Genomic DNA, 21,302 nt, shown 5'->3' with positions numbered 1-21,302 from the left:
GATATAAAAGAGTAAATCAAAAAGGCCATGAAAGAGCTACAATGCATCCCCGACATCGTTGGACTCAGTTACAAGGACTTGTGTATCCACCCTGATTTGGACCTTCCATAAAGGTTCAAGATTCTGAAGTTTATCACCTTCGGAGGAGTGGGCAACCCTATGGTCATTTGAGAGCTTATTATGACCAGCTCGTGGGAGTTGGAAGGGATGAAGCTTTGTTGATGCGGCTTTTCAGCTGAAGCTTGTGTGGGGAGGCCCTGGAATGGTTTACCTTGCATGATACCAGGAAATGTCCCAGTTGGAATGCGTTTGCCAAAGATTTCATCGATCGATTTGCCTACAACGTCGAAATAGTTCCCGATTGGTACTCTCTGGAGAAAATGATTCAACTGATAGCTATAGGGACTTCGCCTATATGTGGAGGAAAGAAGCGGAAAGGGTAACGCCGCCCATGACCGAGAAAGAAATCGTTGAAGTGTGTGTGCGGGTGCAAGATCCGGAATACTATGATAGAATCATGTTGCTCGTTCGATCAAAGTTTGCCGAGATAGTCAAGATCGGTGAGACTATCAAAGACGGTTTGACATCAGGGAAGATAGTCCGTGTAGCCGCATTACCTGGATCTTCAGGATTGCTGAAAAAGAAAAGAGAAGAAGTTGCTGCTGTTTCGTATGGGGGAAGGAAAACCCCCAGAAGCTCGTCGTATTCCCAAGGTCGTTCCAGGTCTTCACCAAAGTCCTACCAAGCTTGCTACACTCAATCCACTCATCCCAATAACCATAATACTACCCCTACTTAACCAAACGCCGAAGCTCCACTGTACCAAAGTCCACCCCTCAATTACCAAAGTCCATCTCCCATTTACGCAAATTACCCTCCACCTTATGAAATCCCATCTCCCTATCAGGGTATTGCTCTCAACTGTGCTAATGTACAGTTGAGCTACCGAGAATCCCCTCCTATTTATCAAGTCCAAGCTCCACTATACCAAAATACCCTTCCGAATTACCAAGCTCCATCGCCAAATTATCAAACAAATCCATATCCTAGAAGCCAAGCTCCCTGTCTAAATATCAGAAATTATCAACAGGTGCCTCCCCCAAAACAAGGCAGTTATGACCCTCCCCGACCCATATTTGAGAAGTGTCCTTCAAGGAACTTTGCTGCACTCGCTGAAAGCCGGACTAAACTATATGAGAGACTGGCAGCGGCTAGATACATCCACCCTATGGGGCCCAAACCCGTGGATGTCAATTCAAAGTTCTACAAACCCGAACAGAGATGTTCTAATCATTCTAATAGTGTTGGGCATGATACGGAAGATTGTATCAACCTCAAGCACAAAATTCAGGATATGATTGATCAGGAGGTAGTCTCTCTCCAACCGGCGGCGCCAAATGTCAACACAAACCCGTTGCTAAATCATTGAGGCGACAATGTCAATATGATCGAGACAGATGAAGACTGGTGTGGAACGAAGATGATTACTCCCATCGTTCACGATTATTTGGAAAAGGCTGTCGCTTCTTTAAGCGTCAAAGAAAAGAGAGAGTTTATTATTTTGACACCTACAAAGGTTGTTGCCTTGGTGCCGTCAGAAACTCTCATCAAGCCTATGTTTCTCATTGAAATTGTTGCTGCTCAAGGCATGACCAGGTCTGGAAGGTGTTACACTCCTGACGAGCTTGCTCTTGGAGGACAGAGGAAGGACCAGGCTAAGAGGTCGATAAGCGAAGGAGAAGCGGAAGAATTCTGGAGAAGAATGCAACCAAAGGATTATTCCATCGTCAAACATTTGGAAAAGACTCCAGCTCAGATCTCCGTATGGGCCCTGCTGATGAGCTTTCGATCCCACAGGCAGGATCTAATGAAAGCTCTTGATGATACATACATACCCGCAGGTACAAGTAGTGATAATGTGACTGCCATGATTCATCAGGTTATTTGAGGGCACCAAATAAGCTTTTGTGACAATGAGCTGCCTGTTGAAAGAAGATCACATAACAACGCGCTGCACATCACTGTGATATGCCGTGAAAAGGTTGTCAACCGCGTCTTAGTAGATGACGGATCTGGTATGAATATCTTCCCGTTGTCGACGTTGAGGAAGCTAAGGTTTGACTTTTGGAAACTGGAGCAAAACCAGGTCAACGTGAGAGCTTTTGATGGGGTTCAAAGAGACACGTTGGGAGCAGTAAATTTGACCCTTCAAATGGGACCCGCAGAGTTCAGCGCGCAATTTCAAGTATTGGATATAGATACCAGTTACAACCTTCTTTTGGGAAGGCCGTTCATCCATATGGCTGGAGCCGTCCCCTCTACTCTCCATCAAATGATGAAGCTTGTGCGGAAGAATGAAGAGTTTGTTATTCATGTCGAGGGGAGTCACCCTTGCAGGCAGGTGTCAATAATTGATGAGATTTCGCGAGGTATAGACTTTTATACGGTGGAGAAGGGAATGCCACCGCAGACGACTTGGCCCCACAGACCCCCATGCCTGCCGTATTCAAGATGATAGCCATTGTGATGCTGCAGAACGGTTTTGAGCCAGGGTTTGGATTGGGAAGAGATTCCCAAGGAATTATTGAGCCTGTTACGGTCCTCGTTAAGGGATCCAGAAATTGTTTGGGGTACATCCAAATAGATGATGACATGAAGGTGAAGAAGAAAAATGATCAAGCTTTGACTATGCCAATCCCGCAACTGTATCAATCATTTACGATCTGAGAGTATGCCGAACGTGAAGACTTTAGGGAAGGAATCTGTGACCTTTTTGAGAAGATCGATGATGTTGTCGAGGAGGAGGTCGAGATAGTTTGTATTTGCGATGCTGAACTAGGGGAGGTGCTACGGAACTGGACATCCACACTGATCCTGATACCCCGAACTCTTCGGTAGAAAGGCGTCATTTCATGCACATTAAAACCGGTTGTAGTCCGGAAGAGGCCCGAGACCCACCATTTTGCATTTTCTTAACTGTTCAAATTTTTGATTTTTCATTGTGATGTTCAGAAAGGCAAATGGCCCCATGCCATGGCCAAAGTTTGCATTGTTTTTAAATGAAAGCCTCTTTATTTTTAACTTTATTTATTTAGTGGTTTGTTATGCCTTACTTTCCTAAATTTGTCTGTTTATGATTTCAGTAACATAAGTTACAAACCTGCCAATGTCATGTCATGTCACTAGCTAAATGAACAAAATGAGGCAGGTGACGACATGGTTGACAATTATGAAGAAGAAAGTAGGGAACCATATTATGTCGCCGAGGAATTTCGACAGTTCGAGAATCAGCATAAACCAAATCTAGAGGAAACGAAAATGGTTAATTTGGGAGATCCAAAGTGTGTTTTAAAGAGGTTAAGATCAGCACCTGCCAAAATGAAGCTCAGAAAGAGGGCCTAGTTCATTTGCTTGCTGAATATAGCGATGTGTTCGTTTGGGACGTCGGTGAAATGCAAGGGTTAAGTACCGACGTCGTATCTCATAAGCTGCCGATTAATCCGAGGTTCGATCCGGTGAAGTAAAAAACTCGAAAATCCAAGCCTGAACTGAGTTTGAAGATTAAAAAAGAGATCACCAAGCAAATAGAGTCTCGATTGGTGGAATTGAATCAATATCCAACTTGGCTTGCCAATATTGTTCCGGTCACCAAGAAAGACGGGAAAATCAGGATTTGTGTTGACTGTAGAGATCTCAACAAAGCTAGTCCGAAGGATAATTTTCCGTTGCCAAATATTCATATTTTGATTGATAACTGCGCAAGGCATGAAATGCAGTCATTTGTGGACTGTTACGCGGGCTATCACCAAATTCTGATGGATGAGGAGGATGCGGAAAAGACGGCTTTCATCACACCTTGGGGCATAGATCACTACAGGGTGATGCCGTTCGGCCTCAAGAATGCGGGTGCCACCTACATGAGGGCTATGGCGACCATATTCCACAACATGATTCACAAGGAGATTGAAGTATATGTGGATGACGTCATAATTAAATCCCGCGAGAATTCGGACCACTTGACACATCTAAGGAAATTCATTGATCGTTTGCGTCGTTATAACATGAATTTAAATCACGCCAAATGCGCTTTTGGAGTTCCATGCGAGAAGCTGTTGGAATTTATAGTCAGCAGAAGGGGTATTGAGCTCGATCCCTCTAAGATTAAAGCAATTCAAGAGTTACCTCCGCCAAAGACGAGAAAAGAAGTGATGAGTTTCTTAGGGAGGTTAAATTACATCAGCCAATTTAAAGCTCAATCAACCGTGGTGTGTGAGCCTATTTTCAAGCTGCTGAAGAAAGATGCTCTGACAAAGTGGACTGAAGAGTGTCAGACTGCTTTTGATGCTATTAAGAACTATTTGTCCAACCCACCGATATTGGTTCCTCAGCGAGAAGGCAGTCCTTTGTTGCTGTACTTGTTTGTCTCAAATAGCGCATTAGGATGCGTACTTGGTCAGCACGATGAGACCGGAAAGAAGGAAAGGGCTATTTTTTATATAAGCAAGAAGTTTACTCCATACGTGTCTCGTTAAACTTTACTAGAGAGAACGTGTTGTGCTTTGACGTTGTTATCCCTGAAGCTGAGACATTATTTGTCTTCCTATACGACATACCTCATATCTAGAATGGATCCACTAAAGTATATTTTCCAGAATGTGATGCCGACCGGAAAGTTAGCTAATTTGCAAATGTTGTTGAGTGAATTTGACATTGTGTGTGTGACTCAGAAAGCGATAAAGGCACAGGCTTTGGCTGATCATCTCGCAGAGAATCCCGTGGATGAAGAGTATGAACCACTTAAGAATCACTTTCACGATGAAGATGTATCGTTTGTGGGTGAGGATATTTCTGAAGCATATCCAGGTTGGAGATTATTCTTTGACGGAGCGGCAAATCATCAAGGTAAAGCTATTGGAGCATTCTTGGTGTCAGAATCTGGTTAGCACTATCCCATGGCAGCTAAGCTCCGATTTAATTGCACAAACAACATGGCCGAATACAAAGCTTGTATTGTTGGTTTGAAAATGGCCGTCGACATGAATGTTTACGAGTTGTTGGTTATTGGAGATTCAGACCTTCTGATTCATCAAGTTCAAGGAAAATGGGCCGTGAAGAACCCGAAGATTATACCTTACGTACAGTATGTACAGAAGTTATACAGAAGGTTTCGTAAGATCGAGTTCAGACATACTCCCAGAATACAGAATGAATTGGCCGATGCTATTGCCACCATCTCTTTGATGATTAAACATCCGGATACAGAATATATAGATCCTCTGGATATAGAGTTGAAAGAAGATCCAGTCCATTGTTTCCATGTCGAAGCAGAACCAGACGGCTTGCATTGATATTTTTACATAAAGAAGTATTTGGAGTTTGGAACTTATCCATAAGATGCTATGTCCAACCAAAAGAAGTCGATACGCCGTAAGGCTCTCAATTTCTTTCTAAGTGGAGAAGTCCTTGAAAGGAGGACTACAGATTTGGGTCTTTTAAGCTGTGTCAATGTAGTTGAAGCTGCAAAGCTTATTGAAAACATACATGCTGGAGTTTGTGGTACGCATATGAATGGGATCACCTTGGAAACAAAGATCCTTCGAGCCGGGTATTTTTGGATGACTATGGAGGATGGTTGTTGCAAGTTTGTGAAAAAATGCCATAAATGTCAAGTGCACGGTGATTTGATCCGACCGCCACGTCACGAACTTAATGCTATGAGTTCACCTTTGCCATTTGTAGCTTGGGGTATGGATGTCATCGGTACGATAGAGCCAGCCACTTCTAATGGACACAGATTCATCTTGGTTGCCATTCACTAAGTGGGTGGAAGCAGCTTCTTACAAGTCGGTAACCAAGAAAGTGGTGGCTGATTTTGTTCGCAACAATCTGATATGTACATTTGGAGTGCCAGAATCCATCATTACTGATAATGGTGCAAATCTCAACAGTCACTTGATGAGAGAGATATGTGAGCAATTAAAGATTACTCATCGAAATTCAACTGCTTATCGTCCCCAAATGAACGGAGCTATAGAGGCTGCCAATAAGAATATCAAAAAAAAATTGAGGAAAATGATTGATAAGAATCGAGGTTGGCATGAGATGTTACCATATGCTTTACTGGGTTATCAAACGACTGTCAGAACATCGACTGGTGCTACTCCATACTTACTAGTATATGGTGCAGAGGCAGTCATACCTGCAAAAGTTGAGATACCATGGTTGAGAATCATCCAAGAAGCTGAGTTGAGTAATGCTGAATGGATCAACAAGCGGATTGATCAACTAACTTTGATTGATGAGAAGAGGATGGTTGCCATCTGTCATGGTCAGTTATATAGACAAAGAATGATTCGTGCTTTTCACAAGAGAGTAAGAGCCAGATTGTTCGAAGTTTGTCAATTGGTTCTTAAACGTATCTTTCCTCATCTAGACGGGTACAAAGGAAAATTCGCACCAAACTTGCAAGGTCCTTACATGGTTCGTAAAGTATTATCTGGAGGTGCTTTGGTCCTGTCGGAGATGGATGGCACCGTATGGCCGAAACCGATCAACTCAGATGCCGTCAAGAGATACTACATGTGAAGCTTCAGTTTGCATTTTTATTATTTACTTGTAATCGTTCTATTTTCTTGTATTTGTCTTGCTTAAAATTTTACCCCTCTTGTAATGAACTACGTCTGACCTAAATTCTCAAGAATGAGATACGTAGGCGGCCTATGTCGGCTTTGGTCACCCCGTTTATCCCCTTTAATTATTTCATTGTATCTGAACTACGTTCGACCTGATTCTCAAGAATGAGATACGTAGGCGGCCTATGTCAGCCTCGGTCAATTTTCCTTGTAAATGCTTTTTATTTTGTAAACCTTAAAGGAGGGACTATGTTTGACCTGATTCCTTCCTCAACGGGATGCGTAGGCGCCACAAGGGTTTGGTCATATCTCCCGTAAGATTTCTATTCCTCTTTACAATAGAAACTGGATAAAATTTTTGAAAGGGACTTAAAAATTCTTAAAAAGAGATTCTTCCTCAGCAAGTCAAGAAAGAAGATATTTCAAGACTTGCAACTGGGACAAAATTTTTGAGAAGATCTCAGAAATTCCGCGACCTGCTCAGTTACAGTGGAAAGATAAGCAAGACAGTTAACTGGGACAGAAATTTTGGGGATGGCCTCAAAATTTCAGCTTGGGTTTATCTTCAAGGCCGGGGTGACTCAGAAAACTCCCCACTGAATAATCGGATAGACCTCCAAGCATCAGACTCAAAGAAGTTTGTTAGGCCTGATATGACATGACTTGGAAGTGACCTTTTTAAGATACTATTTCTCGAAAATTTACTTCACTTAAATTCCCTTTTTGTGTTTTACTTGTTTTGGTATAAAATACTTTGTCTTAATAGTTAAGAGTCGGGAGGTCAGGAACTCAACCTGAAGATAGCAGGACCAGGAGCATACAATTGAAGAAATCTACACAAATCAGTTAGTTTTTAAAAATAACAATTTTTCTGTGGACATAGGTTTATAACTTTGCTTTGAAATCAGCAAGTTCTTTCGATGAACGAATACAGAGAAGTCAAAGGAGGAGAAAACCATCACAGAATCAATAGTTTGTCTTGAAGCAGGAATCATTTTATGTCACTTATGTCGAAGACTTGGGAATATCAATTGTTTATTTCAATCAATTCCAACAACATGAAATTCATAAAGAACGTCTAGCTAAATTCAATGGTGAATCAAGCGAAAGTCTCAAGGGAAAGTTTACAGTTTCCGTAAAGGACGCTATCTGCATCACATTATCAAACAAGATAGTGTCGTTACCCAGAGGGGCCATTTACTTTATTATCCATCAAGATGATGCAATACCCAGAGGGAACAATTATTTTATTGTCGATCACGGCAGTGTATTATCTGGTTGTCGTTTCACCTTTATCATCGTTGGAGACGATACGAATATTCATGCATCCCGAGTTAATACTCATGTATCGCGGAAGATCATGCATTGCGAGTCAGTCAATACTCATGCATTGCGGAGGACCATGCATCGCGAGTCAATACTATGCATCAGGAGAAGATTTCATACCTCATAGAAATTATGCATCGCTGAAAGATTTCATACCTAACAGAAAATTATGCATCGTTAGAAGATTTCATACCTCACAGAAATTATGCGTCGCGGGAAGATTTCATACCTCCCAGCAAATTATGCATCGTGAGAAGATTTCATACCTCGCAAGAAATTATGCATCGTGAGAAGATTTCATACCTCCCAGAAATTATGCATCATGAGAAGATTTCATACCTCACAGAAATTATGCATCACGAGAAGATTTCATACCACGCACAAATTTATGCATCACGGGAAGATATCCTAAGAGAATTATTTATTCGTTGGCGTCAACCACATTCTGATTAAAGTAAACAACATGAAGAGTACATCGACATCAAGAGAAGCGTCAGCACTGCATCATCTTTCATTTATGTTGACATCAGCATGAAGAGTACATTGACCTCAAAGAAATATCAGCATCGCATCAGCATCTATTTATTTCAACATCAAGTTAAGAGTAAATTGAAGATTACATTGCAACACAAGGCATAAGCTTTATTTGTTTTACGTCAGACTGATCGAGTTGACGTCGAATATCGAGGAAAACAATGGAGTGTCGACATGGTAAAAGAGACTGTCTCCCATCCTAATTGCATTTTTAACTGATGAGTTTTAATCTCAGTCTTTGTCGAGAGCATCCAAAAGGATGAATTCTCCAAAAACCATAGGGGCGGACGACGTCAAAAGGGACGCAGCACAACGTGGAACTTTTTCTTACCAGCAAACTGGGACACAGTGCAAAGAGGAGTGTCAATCTCTAAGGACGCGAGCAGAGGAGCGACTTCCACCACAATCAAACCACACCCCTATCATAAGGCATGTGGGTTTTTTTAAGTATTGTTAGTTTCGGTCACGAATCCGGAAATTTTTATCTGCCGGAAGCACGTTTTCAATCTAAATGACACTGCACCACATTCATGGCTATGAGGTTACAAGCCTCCTTTTCATACTCGTTTAGTTTGTCACTTATCCAAAACCAAAGGTTATCTAGCATAACAGATTTCCTTTTCAACCGATCGAGTCGAACTACAAACAGCCTGATTCCTGAAATTTAAGGATATGTAGGCGGGCTAAATGTTAACCTCGACTGTCTTCCAATATCTTCTCCTAAATCCTATTCCCTATCTTTTCGATCCTTTCATAATTCAGTATCAGTATGACTTTTGAATTCCTTCATAATCGTCCGCTAAATCGAGCGTATCGAGCTACAAGTGGCCTGAACAATCATATAGCCTAAGATATCTAGGAAACTCATTTTTGGGGTTCGACCATAATTCCTAAGTCTGTACAAGTTTTGTCAAAAAGATGAGGTTGAGGTCAGTCAAAATTGGTTGGGTCAATTTCATTTTCCTTAAATTTCTTGCATCAATCCGAGTAAAACGAGGGACAGTTGTTGACACCCAATTTCGCCCCTCCCCGATATGAATTAATTGACGAGCTTCGTAATTCTAACCGATTCAGAATAATTAGTTTTTATAAAATTCAAATTATTTTTCAAAGTTTTATTTAAATAGTTGTCACTTTTTATAATTTTTAGATAATGTATATATTTTGCAGGATTATGTATATAATTAGTTAATTTTCTGATTATTTAAAATCATCTCAAAAGTTTTAGTTTAGTAAAATATTTAAACAACTAGTGTGGTTTAAATAATAATTTATACTTTTAGGTTAATTTGTTTATAATTGAAATAATTATTTTAGTTTGTTAAGGTTAAAAAGCTTGTTAATTAATTAATATTGATTCGTTTTGTTTAAGTTTTAACCAAATTCATCGAATAACTCGATTACGGCTACAATTTCATTTATTTGGGCTGTTTATTTAACTACAACAAGAATCAATATGCCATTTGGTTTCATATTTTTTAAAAGGACCAAGATTTGGGCCTATCCAGCCAAACAAATCCTGCACCCAGCCCAATGTTTTTAATCATATTTTCAGAAATTTAGCCAACTCCAATTCCATTCTCTTTTCTTAATTTAACCCCAGCCCACCAATTTTAATTCCCAGTCTCTCCAATCTCAGGCCCATCCTTCCCAATTCTCTTCTCGTCTGCTTAAAATTAAGGATAAATTACTTAAATACACAACTTTATTTTTTTATAATTTTCATTATTCCCTACTATTTTAAAATATCTCCAAAATCCCTTCTTTTCCTATTAAATTACATTGTTCTAGATACATTAAGTTTCACATTCAAGCACACGTTTCTATTCCTAATTTCACTCCCTTAATCCCTCCCTATTTCACTCCCTTTAACCTCTTCCTATTTTCACTCCCTCAATTTTTACTTCCTTCATTTTTTAATTTTCAGATTTATTCTCTCTCCATAAGATTTTTCAAGAACCAAGTAAGTTTTCGCTTCACAATTTTTTCCGAAGAACTACCAGATCTCCTCCCTTTCCACATTTACAAAATATATAAGGAAAAAGTGAAAGAGATGATGTATCCTCATTGCTCCTTGCAACATCATCGTTTCCAGGGATCCTCTTTTGCTGATGAAATCATTTTCCATTGTTGACAGTGAGACAAAGATACAGAAGTTGGTATAGAGCAAAGATAAAAGTGTAGGGGGATTTCTTGGTCATTTGTTTCTTTTTGCTTTCAACATATCAGTTGTTGATTTTTTTTTTCTATTTTTGTAGTTCATCCTTTATAATACATATAATTTCATATTTAATGTATCTAGTTGATTTTGTTTCTTAAACTAATGTATATTACCTTCGTTGATTTTCAATGTCACTAGATGTGTATCATATAATACATATGCTTTGACACATGAACTACATGTGTATCATATGATTTCCTATGTATCAATGATTTTTTAATTTTTTTATCATGTATCAGTGATTAACTTCAATAAATGCGCCATCAAGTGTGCTTGCTGATACATTTTGAATCAGTGTGTATAGTGTTTTAGATGATGCATTGATACATGAATTTGTTGTGTATCATAATATTTTCTATGTATCATGAGGTTTTGAAAATTGTTATAATGGATTATTAACTAAGTTTAATAACTGCCTCATCAACTGTGCTTGATGATACATATAGAATCATTGTGAACAGTGTTTAGTCGATGCACTGTTACATGTATTAAATATGTATCACATGTTATAATGTTTAGTCAATGCACTGATACATCAATATCCAACTCGGCTGCAATTGCTGCTTTGAGATTAGAAAACGAAATTGAATCTCCAACAACGATTCCGTCGATTTTGTAACTTTCATACTGCAATTCGTTCACCCAAATTCTGGAATGTCTCATCAAAATTGATGTATTCATCTTGAAAAATCCACAGTAACAACAATAAAATTACTGCAGTTCGAAATTTAACAGATTGTTCATAAAAAATGTTTTCAAAATAGATGATATAATCTTTGATTTTCAAAATTTGAAATTAATATCCAATTACGTGCTGATTTAATGCTGATTAATGATCTGTTACCGTAAATTAAGCTGTTTTATTTAACAAGATTAAATGTACCGTTTTTTCCCAATTTTTTTCTTAACAATTTAAACTTACCATGTATCATTTACCATGTATCACTAGAGTCTAAAGTATCACGGCACAACAATTTTAAGGGATTTTTAGTAAATACTAAATTTGTCCGGACAGAGTGTAATTATTGAATTACACTATGGGATTCCTTAAATTTTTACTAAAATTAATCCCAACCCATTTTGTATACAGCCCCACTATTTGACCCAGATAAATCGGACCAATTGCCCAACGTTAGACCCAACCCATTTTGTGTTTTTACTCTTCTTTTCTTTTTGCAAAATTTGGTCCAAGAAACGCGTAGTAGTACACGCGTTTTCTTCTTCTCCCTCAACGCCCCAAACAAGAATTTTCATGTGAATTCTAATGGGGTGAGGTTCAATCGCGCGAGTTCGTCTCTCTGCCTTCTGCAATTGCGCCTTGCTCTCTTCTTTCTCTTTTTCCGATTCGTACAATCTTCAGGGAAAGGCAACCTGTACAATGTGCAGACCAAATGGAACGATCTCCGCAATTTGGGCGTCCTTGGCTCAAGATCGGACGACATTCCTTCAAGTTCCATTGAGCTAGGTACAATTTCGTACGAATTCCAGCTTGCTCATCCTTATATTCTGGGGAGAATTTGAAATTTTTGTGAAAGAGGGATCTTCCCTTTCTACCCTTTTCCCGCTAGGGCTCTCCCAGAATGCCTCCCTATATAAGTTCTCTTTCTATTCGTTTTAGGGGGGGGGGGGAGAAAAAAGAAAAAAGGGTATTACAGAGGAGTATCGGCGAGCATTTAAAACAAAGCATACATCATAAATTTCCAGAGATCGATATATAGAATTATTTAGTGTAGTTTTTTAAGTCTTTGTTCTTGTTTACTTCTGTTTTTGTTTGTCGAAGTTCTCGGAGTTACATCCCGGTGTTGGAATCTCCTTCAAGCTCGTCATTGTACAACCGCTGCCCACAAGAAGGTAAAATTCCCTTCTTAGCCTTCTGTTTTGTTCACAGTTCTTCTTACTAATTTTGTGTAGTTGCTCTTAAGTATGCCTGATATTTGTTGTTGTAACTTGTTTATAGATAGAAGTTTTTTCCCATTCTAGCTAGTGTGAGTCTCTTTATCGTAAACTGTTGTTGTCTTAAGTTTATTCTTGTTAAATGTTTAATATTTGAAGGCCTGAGTTCATACACTTGCGTGGCTTCGGTTTTTTGGCATATTTTCTGCCTAATGAATCTCGAATCGATCTTAATAGCGACTTTATCTATTGGTTGCTTCTCTATTGATTTAAACAATCTCGTTAAAGTTATATCCCGAATCTTTTTTTGAATATTTATTTGAATCGATGTCTTAGTTCAAATTAAAATGATGTTGTTGACTCGCCGTCATGTTTTTTTTCTTCCGAATCAGTTTTTTTGTTGTTAAAAGCGTATTAGTTTGGTAGAGTATCGTTACTTACCGCTTGGTGACACTGGCTTTGTTTTGATCTGATCATGAGCAATTCAATGGCTTATCAATTGATTTTGTTCATTTATGTTCATGCTTTATATTGTAATCCATTCAAGCTCGCGTCGTGTTTGTTTGCTTTGCCTTTACATATTGCCCTTGCCCTAAGTATCATTATCTCTTTCATGACTTTTTTTGTTATCTTATTGTCGAATACGGTTAGGGGTCCGTCTCTTTAGTTAATTTTAAGTCTCATCAATGTAGTAGTTCGATTTCTTTCCAAAAAGTCATTTACATGGATATATCTTGTCCCTTAGTTCGGTTAACTATTTTCATTTGGTCGTATGTTAAGTGTATGGTGTCTCTATGCTATTTTTTATCTTAAATTTTGGAATTATTTGTTAGGTTAATAGCTTGGTTTCAATTTTAGCTCGTGTTAATCTACTGGAATTTGCTGCCTGTTCTGTTTTTATTTATTTATATAAATTCCTCTCGGTCCTCTATTTGAACTTCACCAGCCCAGTTAACGAGGGGAGAGTGTGATTGTCATAGGCATGTTCAAAGTTTTTTTTCTTTCCTTTGTTCATTAGGAAATCACATACTTACTGTAACTAGTTTCATTAGCATAATTAATTGATCTTTTGTCTAGTGAAGACATAGCTTAAATGTAGATTCAGTTGAGCATTTGTGATTAAGATTAGGTTTTCCTATTTTTGTTTCTTTTTATGTCATCACTGCTTCTGTCCTTTACAATTTCCTTCAATAATTAATTATTGTCCCCACAAGTAAATATATCTAATGTTTATCAAATTAATTGTGAGCAACGTTCAAGTTTAGGCGGATTTACTTTTTATGTATGAAATTGAACTTTTGTCTTGCTCTTAGCTTGTTCATCGATTTTTATTATGTTTTGCCTTAGCAAGTTTAAATAATCTGATTAATCCATTACGTGTCGTTATTTTAGAGCTTAAGCTCGGTTTTTCACCTTTCATTTAATGAGTCTGGTTAGGCAGCATGTTCCTCACGAGTCATGTGCCCGTATTTTCTTCGATCTTCTTTATATTGATGGCCTAGTTTAGATTTTATTTACTTCATGTAACGAATTAGGTAAGTTTGTCTCGAGATTATTTGGTCTATTTCAGTTTAATTGAATCATGTTCTATTTGTTTCGTTCCCTTTTGCCTCAAAATGCTAATCCTTATATTCTTTCGTTGCATGTGAAATTCGCCGGATTTCGTCGTGAGTTTTGTCCCTTTACTCGCATTTTGGAAAGAGTCACAAAGGCCCCTATTTTAATTGAGTCTCCCAACCGTAAAACCAAAGGAAAGATCCTGAAATTCGAAGTATGGAAGAAAGTCGAAGAAGCCATATTGGAAGACTCCAATTTTTTTTTTCCGAATTTATATTTTATTTGTAATGGGCATAAGCCCTTGTCGTCTTTTACCTCTCTGTATTTATTTTGTATATTATATGCTTAGTCTAGGACAGGTACATGTGAAGTGGGTCGAAAACCCAAACAAAATGGGTTAAAAACCTAAAAGACAGGTAGGTCCAAATCCGGTCAAGGCGAACAGAACGCGGAAATGGACCCGAATCACTCTTTCCCTTCTCTGTTATTTCTTGCTTATTTATTACTTTGTGTTTTAGTTAGTTCTAAGTTAAGAAACTCCAAACTCCCCGTAAACGCCTCAAACGTTTTATCAACATAAAACCAACAAGGATGTTGGCAAAAACTCGCTTAGATAATAAGTTAATAATTTAACTCTCTGCTATCCCAAACAATTTTCCCAGACAAGTCTTAGCCAAATATAAATTAGTTGTTGGATAACCGTTTTAAGCGGAATGTTTTAGGTGCCTAACACCTTCCTAAGACATTAATTTGAATTCCCGAACCCCTCAAAAGGTTTTCAATCGATTTTCTCTGTTTAATCTTTTGAAAAATCAAGTTTTCTTAATCTTCCTCAAAATTAAGTGGAGAATCTTTAAGAAATCAAAAACCCTTCAAAATTAAATATTTTCCGATTTTGGATAAAACAACAAGGACATCATATGGTGACAAGACACAAAGAAAAAATTGGATCACACTTCTCAAGGAGGTACTAAAGCCTCTACTACGGCTTGCATCTAAAGATGTATTGATAACAAATTTTTAGTCGTTGTTGATCCATTTATCTTTTTCCCATCATTTAGGTTCCATCAATTACATAAGCCTATAGTAGAATACATATATATCCAATAATTATAACTAGAGAAATTCTCACAATACGTTGTATTATTACTGCTAATGTTTCTCTTTCTATGACCTATTTAGGTAAACTAATCCTGGATACGTGTGTTGTACGTGTGTCTCATGCTAAACTGTGTGGAGTTGGTATAACGATATGTGTGTGTATATATACTTAAACATGTATGTTTCCCATGTATCTCATATTTAATTAGTATAAGAACTTTGAAAATAATTATAGTAGTGTGTGATAAGTTGTACCAAAATTGAAGAGAAATATATCAGCTCAAACCAATAACTTCAGCTACGCAATTTCGATAACATATCAAATATTCAATTTGATAAAAAAAATTGTTTAATATGTCATAACTCATAATTTAAATGTCAAATATGATTTCAATTTGATAAAAAATTGTTTAATATGCCATAACTCATAATTTAAATGTCAAATATGATTTCAAAATTTTTGTTGTATTAAGTTTTTGTTTTTTTTTTTTTATGAAATTGTAGTCTCCATCTTTGCACATTTGTGTACGTATTTAAAAGTTGTTGTCTAATGAGAGTAGTGTTTGAAAAAATTATATAAAAATTTGATCAATTTATGTCTTCCTTAAGATGACTAGAAGATGATCATTGTATGACAACTTGCACAGTAATTGAAGAGAAAATATACAAGCTCAAATCAATGAATGGTGAGCCTATTCAATCAAGATTATTATCAATATATAGAAGGTACATCATGGTGAAATATTGTTATCAAATGAATTTCGAAAGTAGTATTCGAACAATTTTAAGTATGTATTTTTTTTTTTGATATATCATGTATTTAACTTGATAAGAAAATTCAATGTCACAACATATAATTTTAAGTGTCGCGTATTGGTTCAAAATATTTCATGCTCTAATATTTTTGCTTTCTTTCTAAGAAAGTGTAGCTTCCACCTTATTACAATCACATACTGGTCAAGAAAATGTTATCGAATATGAATTGAGTTTTATAAAACTACACATAAATTCGATCAACACATACCTTTCTTATGATAACTAGTGGATTACGATTAAATTTTGGGTATACACCTAAAAAAATTAGTTAGTATTAGTCATAAAAATAATAATTGCTCAAATATTTAATCGATGTATATAAATCATAATTATTATAGGTACGTGTACCCCTTTCATAATTCGAATTATTAGTTCTATCATCATTGAATTTAACAAAAAATAATAGTTAAATTATTTAAATGAATTCCTAAACAAAATTTACACAGACAAGAATATACAGTTTCATGATACTCCAAGAAGTTACAATTAAAAAGAAAATAATTTTACCTTATTTAATATTTTCATGAAAAAATTATTTATTGCAAGAGGTGAAATAACTCTATGTCTTTTAATTAATCTAGGTCGTTCACTTGTGATATTATTATTTATTTATATTCATTACAAGATAGACTTATTTTTCAGAAAGAAAAAAAAACATAAATAGGAAGTTAAATAAATGGCAAAACATTAATGAGTATTTTTGTGCATATATATTCAATAACCTAATGCATTGAACTAAGTATATATATATATCTTGTAGGAATATTATTTGATTGAAGGATATTGATGTCATTCAATATTTTATCGACATTTTGATAATTCAAATTTTAAAATTATTTTATTCATTTATATACATACTTACTATATTTACTAATTTAGTAGAAGATTTACATCTCTTTTTTTATGTGAAGGAAACTGGCATATTAATTAATTAGTGATTATTATTTAACATTGAATTATTAAAAAAAATTATAAATTTTATTTTTAGTATAGGAGTAAAATGGTAATACAACTTTAGATTTTTGTATTTTCTACTTTTGATAAATTTTTATTATTATTACTTATCATTTATTGTTTATTTATTATCATAAGATGATAAGTTAGGAAAATAAAGAGGTGTAGTTATGAAGTTTATTTTAAATGGAATAATTTTTTTTAAAAAAAAAATTTAAGAAAACAAATTAATAGGCGCGCACGCACACAGACCCAAACATATGCACGCACGCGTGCGCGCACACATATATAATTAAAGATGAATTTTAATAGATATTTTAATTATAGGAATTCATTTAAGGAAGTGTAAAAAGTTATTAACATAAATTATTATTATATTGGATTTTTTTGATTCTGAATTAATTAAAAAGAACTGAAAAAGTCCTTAACAGTTTTATTAAAATGATACAATTTAATCATATATTTATATAAAAGAAAACCTTCAGCCCGGTGAAGTGGCGCATTAAAAAGCAAGGAATTCTTTTTTATTTAGTTATTGACAAAACTAACCTTCCCCTGCCCCCATAAACCCCGTACTCAGATATTACATACCGTCAAACCTTCAACACCTACACGACTCTTTGATAACGATGTTCCTATTCCCAACGGAGCCACCCAAATAAACCACCCTTCCTACATTCTTCTTCTCCAACCAAAAAACCTTCCATATCCTTCCTGCATTCTTCTTCGAAAACACTCTTCAACCAAATTTCACCGTTCTCCATGGCTTACTTCGATACGTTGTTCAACATTGTCCCGAAATATAGCACACATCATCGTTCTGCTATTCCTTTATTCTCTTCCTCTATCTCGTATTGTTCATTCATACTTGGTACCATCTTTTCCCTCCCCTGCAATTCGCTTGGTTTATAACCCTCCCCATTAAAGTAAATCAGTTGAACATACTTTCACTTTTCTTTATCATCTATAAACAAATTAATATGAAAACTATCCTTTGGGTTGAACAAAATACCAGAATGAACACATGTATGGAACTTTTCAATTTTAAAACTCTTTCTGTATGTACAACCGTATTTAGTTTATTATTTTATTAGTAATTGTCGTCTTACATGTGCTTATGTATTGTGTTTTGTTAAATATGATGGATGTCTAGGAAGGTCTGTCGATCAATCGTCAGACCGTAGACCACATCCATCATTCCAGAGTGAAGCAAATATGGGGAGTCACTATCAACGGACCCCATCGATGGTCTGTGGACTGACCGACGGTCCGTAGACTTGGTCTGACAGATCTTTTATAAGCCATGGTTGGTACCCCAAAGAACAATGTTCAAGAAGACTAAGATACATTAAGTACATCTAGCACTTAACAAACCATTTCGTCATTCCGAGGGCAGGAATTATCGCAATTTCAAACCTAGATTCTAAAGGACCTTCAAACCCTAAGTCGGAAACAACAACACTCAAATTACAATATATTTCGACAATAAACCCCCAACCCATTATTCTAATTGAATAGGAACTCAGTTTCAATAATTCAAGCATGCAATTTTGTCCCAAAGTCAAGACCCACATACATATTACATCAATTTAGCATGTAAATGAATGAAAATTCATTGAGTAGAGCATAATGACAAACTGTTTATTGTAGTGGAGTTAATGCAGAGATGAATTTGTATATGAAACCACACCGAGCCAAACTTTAAACACCGACTGGAAGGAATAAATAAGCAGATGGGAATTTGGGAGAGAAAATCTTTTGGGATTGGTGAGGATTCGGGGAAGAGGAAAATCAGAGTGTTTAAGGGGGAGTAAATGGGCGAGTGAGTGGAGGAGTTGAAGTAAAATGGGGAGGGCAACAGTTAGTAAGGGAATTTGAAAGGGTGGGGTAAATAAAAGGTTTAAAAATTCAATATATAGTCGGTCGGGTCGGGTCGGGTAATTGGGTTTGGGGAACTAATGGTTCCCCATCGATAGACCATTCCGTCGACTGTTCCCTAACTGAGGAAAAATTAGAAATCTTACCTGGGATCTACGGAGGCCATCGAGGATCAGTCGATGGGACGATGGTCCTTTGGTTTGTCCGTCGATCAGTGCACCAGACCAATTTCTGCAGATTTCTAGTGATTTGGTCCCTACACTTTGAACACCAAATAACATAATCTTTTTTTTCTAGACACTTTTTAGACACGATCCCTAGTCTACTCTCTACTTAGCACCTCTAAAAGAAAGTTAATGAAAACACATACATGATATTAAGTAAACGATGAAAAAATGCACTACTGCTAGAAAATCAAGAAAAACCTATTTTTGGCAAGAGGATACATATTGGGTTGCCTCCCAATCAACACTTGATTTAGTATTGCAACACGACGCAGGACTCTCGATTACTCAGACTTCATCATGATTGTATGCCTCAACCACTACATTCGCATTTTCCGCATGTCCTAGGTAGATTTTGATTCTTTGTCCGTTCACCTTGAACCTTACACCCTCCTTGTTCTCCAACTCAACTGCACCATGAGGGAAGATTTGAGTGATCAAGAATGGACCAGTCCATTTGGACTTGAGTTTGCCTGGAAACATGCTCAACCTAGAGTTGATAAAAGAACCAAATCCCCAACCACAAAGTCGCGCTTCTCAATATTTTGGTCATGGTACTTCTTCATCTTTTCATTGTAGAGGGCTGAACTTTCATATGCCTTCAAGCGAAACTCATCAAGCTCATTTAACCCAGTCATGCTGCTTCTTTCCAATCGATCTTCAGTTTCTTCATTTCCCACATGGACTTATACTCTAACTGAACAGGCAAGTGACAAACCTTCCCATATACAAGTTGGAAAGGAGACATACCAATGGGAGTCTTCTATTTTATCCGATAGGTCCAAAGAGCATCATCAAACCTCGTTGACCAATCTGTTCAACTTGCGTTCACCGTTTCACCTGAACCTGCTTGATTTCTCTTTTTGACACCTCAACTTGCCCACTAGTTTGAGGATGGTAAGCAGTGGTCACATAGTGGCGAACACCATATTTCTCCAATAACCCTTTAAACAACTTGTTACAAAAGTGGGATCCCCCATCACTAATAATGGCCCTTGGGGTACCAAATCTGGAAAATCTGTTCTTTTTCAAGAACGCGGTGACAGTCTTTCCTTCATTATTTGCTGGTGCTATGGCTTCCACCTATTGGGCACATAATCAACCACCACAAGAATGTACTTCATTCCATGAGAACTTACAAAAGGTCCCATAAAGTTAATGCCCCACACACCAAAAAACTCAATTACAAAAATGGGTTTTAAAGAGAGTTCTTGACTTCTAGAAATACCTCCATGTCTTTGATACCTATCACATGCCTTGGCAAACTCATGAGCATCTTGGTGGATGATTGGACAATAGTAGCCACATTGCAAGATTTTATGTGCAATCCGGATACGACTATGATGCCCACCTACAGGATAGGAGTGACATGCCTTCAAAACACTCAACATCTCAACTTCCGGCACACACCGGCGAATAAAACCATCAGCATAACTCCTATATAAATGTTGGTCATCCTTTAAGAAATTTTTCACATCATGCATGAAATTTTTCCTTTGATTAAAGGACAAGTCCGATGGAAGATATCACTAGCCAAGTAACTCGCAAAATCGACGAACCATGGAATCAAGTCTTGAGACGCGGAAATTACATGCTCATCAGGGAGAGTATCATCAATTTCAGCCTTATCACCTAATTCTCGCATAGCTTCATCCTCTAATGTGGAAAAGTGATCGACTACTTGATTTTCGGTCCCTTTTGTGTCTATCAATTAAAAGTCGAACTCTTGCAATAGTAATACCCATCTAATAAACCTCAGTTTCGCATATTTCTTTACCATCAAATATCTCAAAGAAGAATGATCTGTTTGCACTATGACACTCTTGCAAAGCAAATAGGAGCGAAATTTCTCGAACGCAAAAACCACCACAAGGAGCTCTTGTTAAGTCACAATATAATTCTTTTGAGCTTCATTAAGGGCCTTACAGGCATAATAAATGGGGTGAAGGATTTTATCCTTCTTCTCCCAATACTACACCAGGAGAAACCCCACTAGCATCACACAAAACCTCAAATGTGTTGCCCCAATTCGAAGAACTAATAATGGCGCAGATACCAACTTCTCCTTCAACTCTCCAAATGCATTCAAACACGATTTATCAAAATAAAATTTACACTCTTTTTCAAGTAACTTGCACAGAAGATATGCAATTTTTGAAAATGCTT

General features: G+C 37.0%; 2 protein-coding genes and 1 long non-coding RNA gene across 3 annotated transcripts; all 3 read left to right on the top strand.

Moving 5' to 3' along the window:
- The first annotated feature begins 4,952 nt into the window (after positions 1-4,952).
- On the top strand, positions 4,953-5,348 carry LOC107001359 (uncharacterized protein Mb2253c-like). Its single transcript, XM_015199437.1, has one exon. It carries the CDS (start codon positions 4,953-4,955, stop codon positions 5,346-5,348), a length of 396 nt encoding a protein of 131 aa, XP_015054923.1.
- A 51-nt stretch (positions 5,349-5,399) lies between these two features.
- On the top strand, positions 5,400-6,585 carry LOC107001358. Its single transcript, XM_015199436.1, has 2 exons — positions 5,400-5,605; positions 5,949-6,585. The coding sequence occupies exons 1-2, from the start codon at positions 5,400-5,402 to the stop codon at positions 6,583-6,585; spliced, it is 843 nt and encodes a 280-aa protein (XP_015054922.1).
- Positions 6,586-11,780: 5,195 nt separating this feature from the next.
- On the top strand, positions 11,781-14,684 carry LOC107001802. Its single transcript, XR_001454455.2, has 2 exons — positions 11,781-12,178; positions 12,494-14,684. It is a non-coding gene; the product is annotated as an uncharacterized LOC107001802 (long non-coding RNA).
- The last annotated feature ends 6,618 nt before the right edge of the window (positions 14,685-21,302 follow it).

Source organism: Solanum pennellii, chromosome 10 (assembly GCF_001406875.1).
Source record: "Solanum pennellii chromosome 10, SPENNV200".
NCBI classification, from domain to species: Eukaryota; Viridiplantae; Streptophyta; class Magnoliopsida; order Solanales; family Solanaceae; genus Solanum; species Solanum pennellii.
This window is presented reverse-complemented; position numbering and strand designations above follow the sequence as displayed.

Coding starts and splice junctions, on each gene's coding strand:
- LOC107001359 (XM_015199437.1), top strand. CDS start 4,953: ATGGCAGCTAAGCTCCGATTTAATTGCACAAACAACATGGCCGAATAC.
- LOC107001358 (XM_015199436.1), top strand. CDS start 5,400: ATGTCCAACCAAAAGAAGTCGATACGCCGTAAGGCTCTCAATTTCTTT. Junction 5,606..5,948: donor ACAAAGATCCTTCGAGCCGG/GTATTTTTGGAT, acceptor AAATCTCAACAG/TCACTTGATGAGAGAGATAT.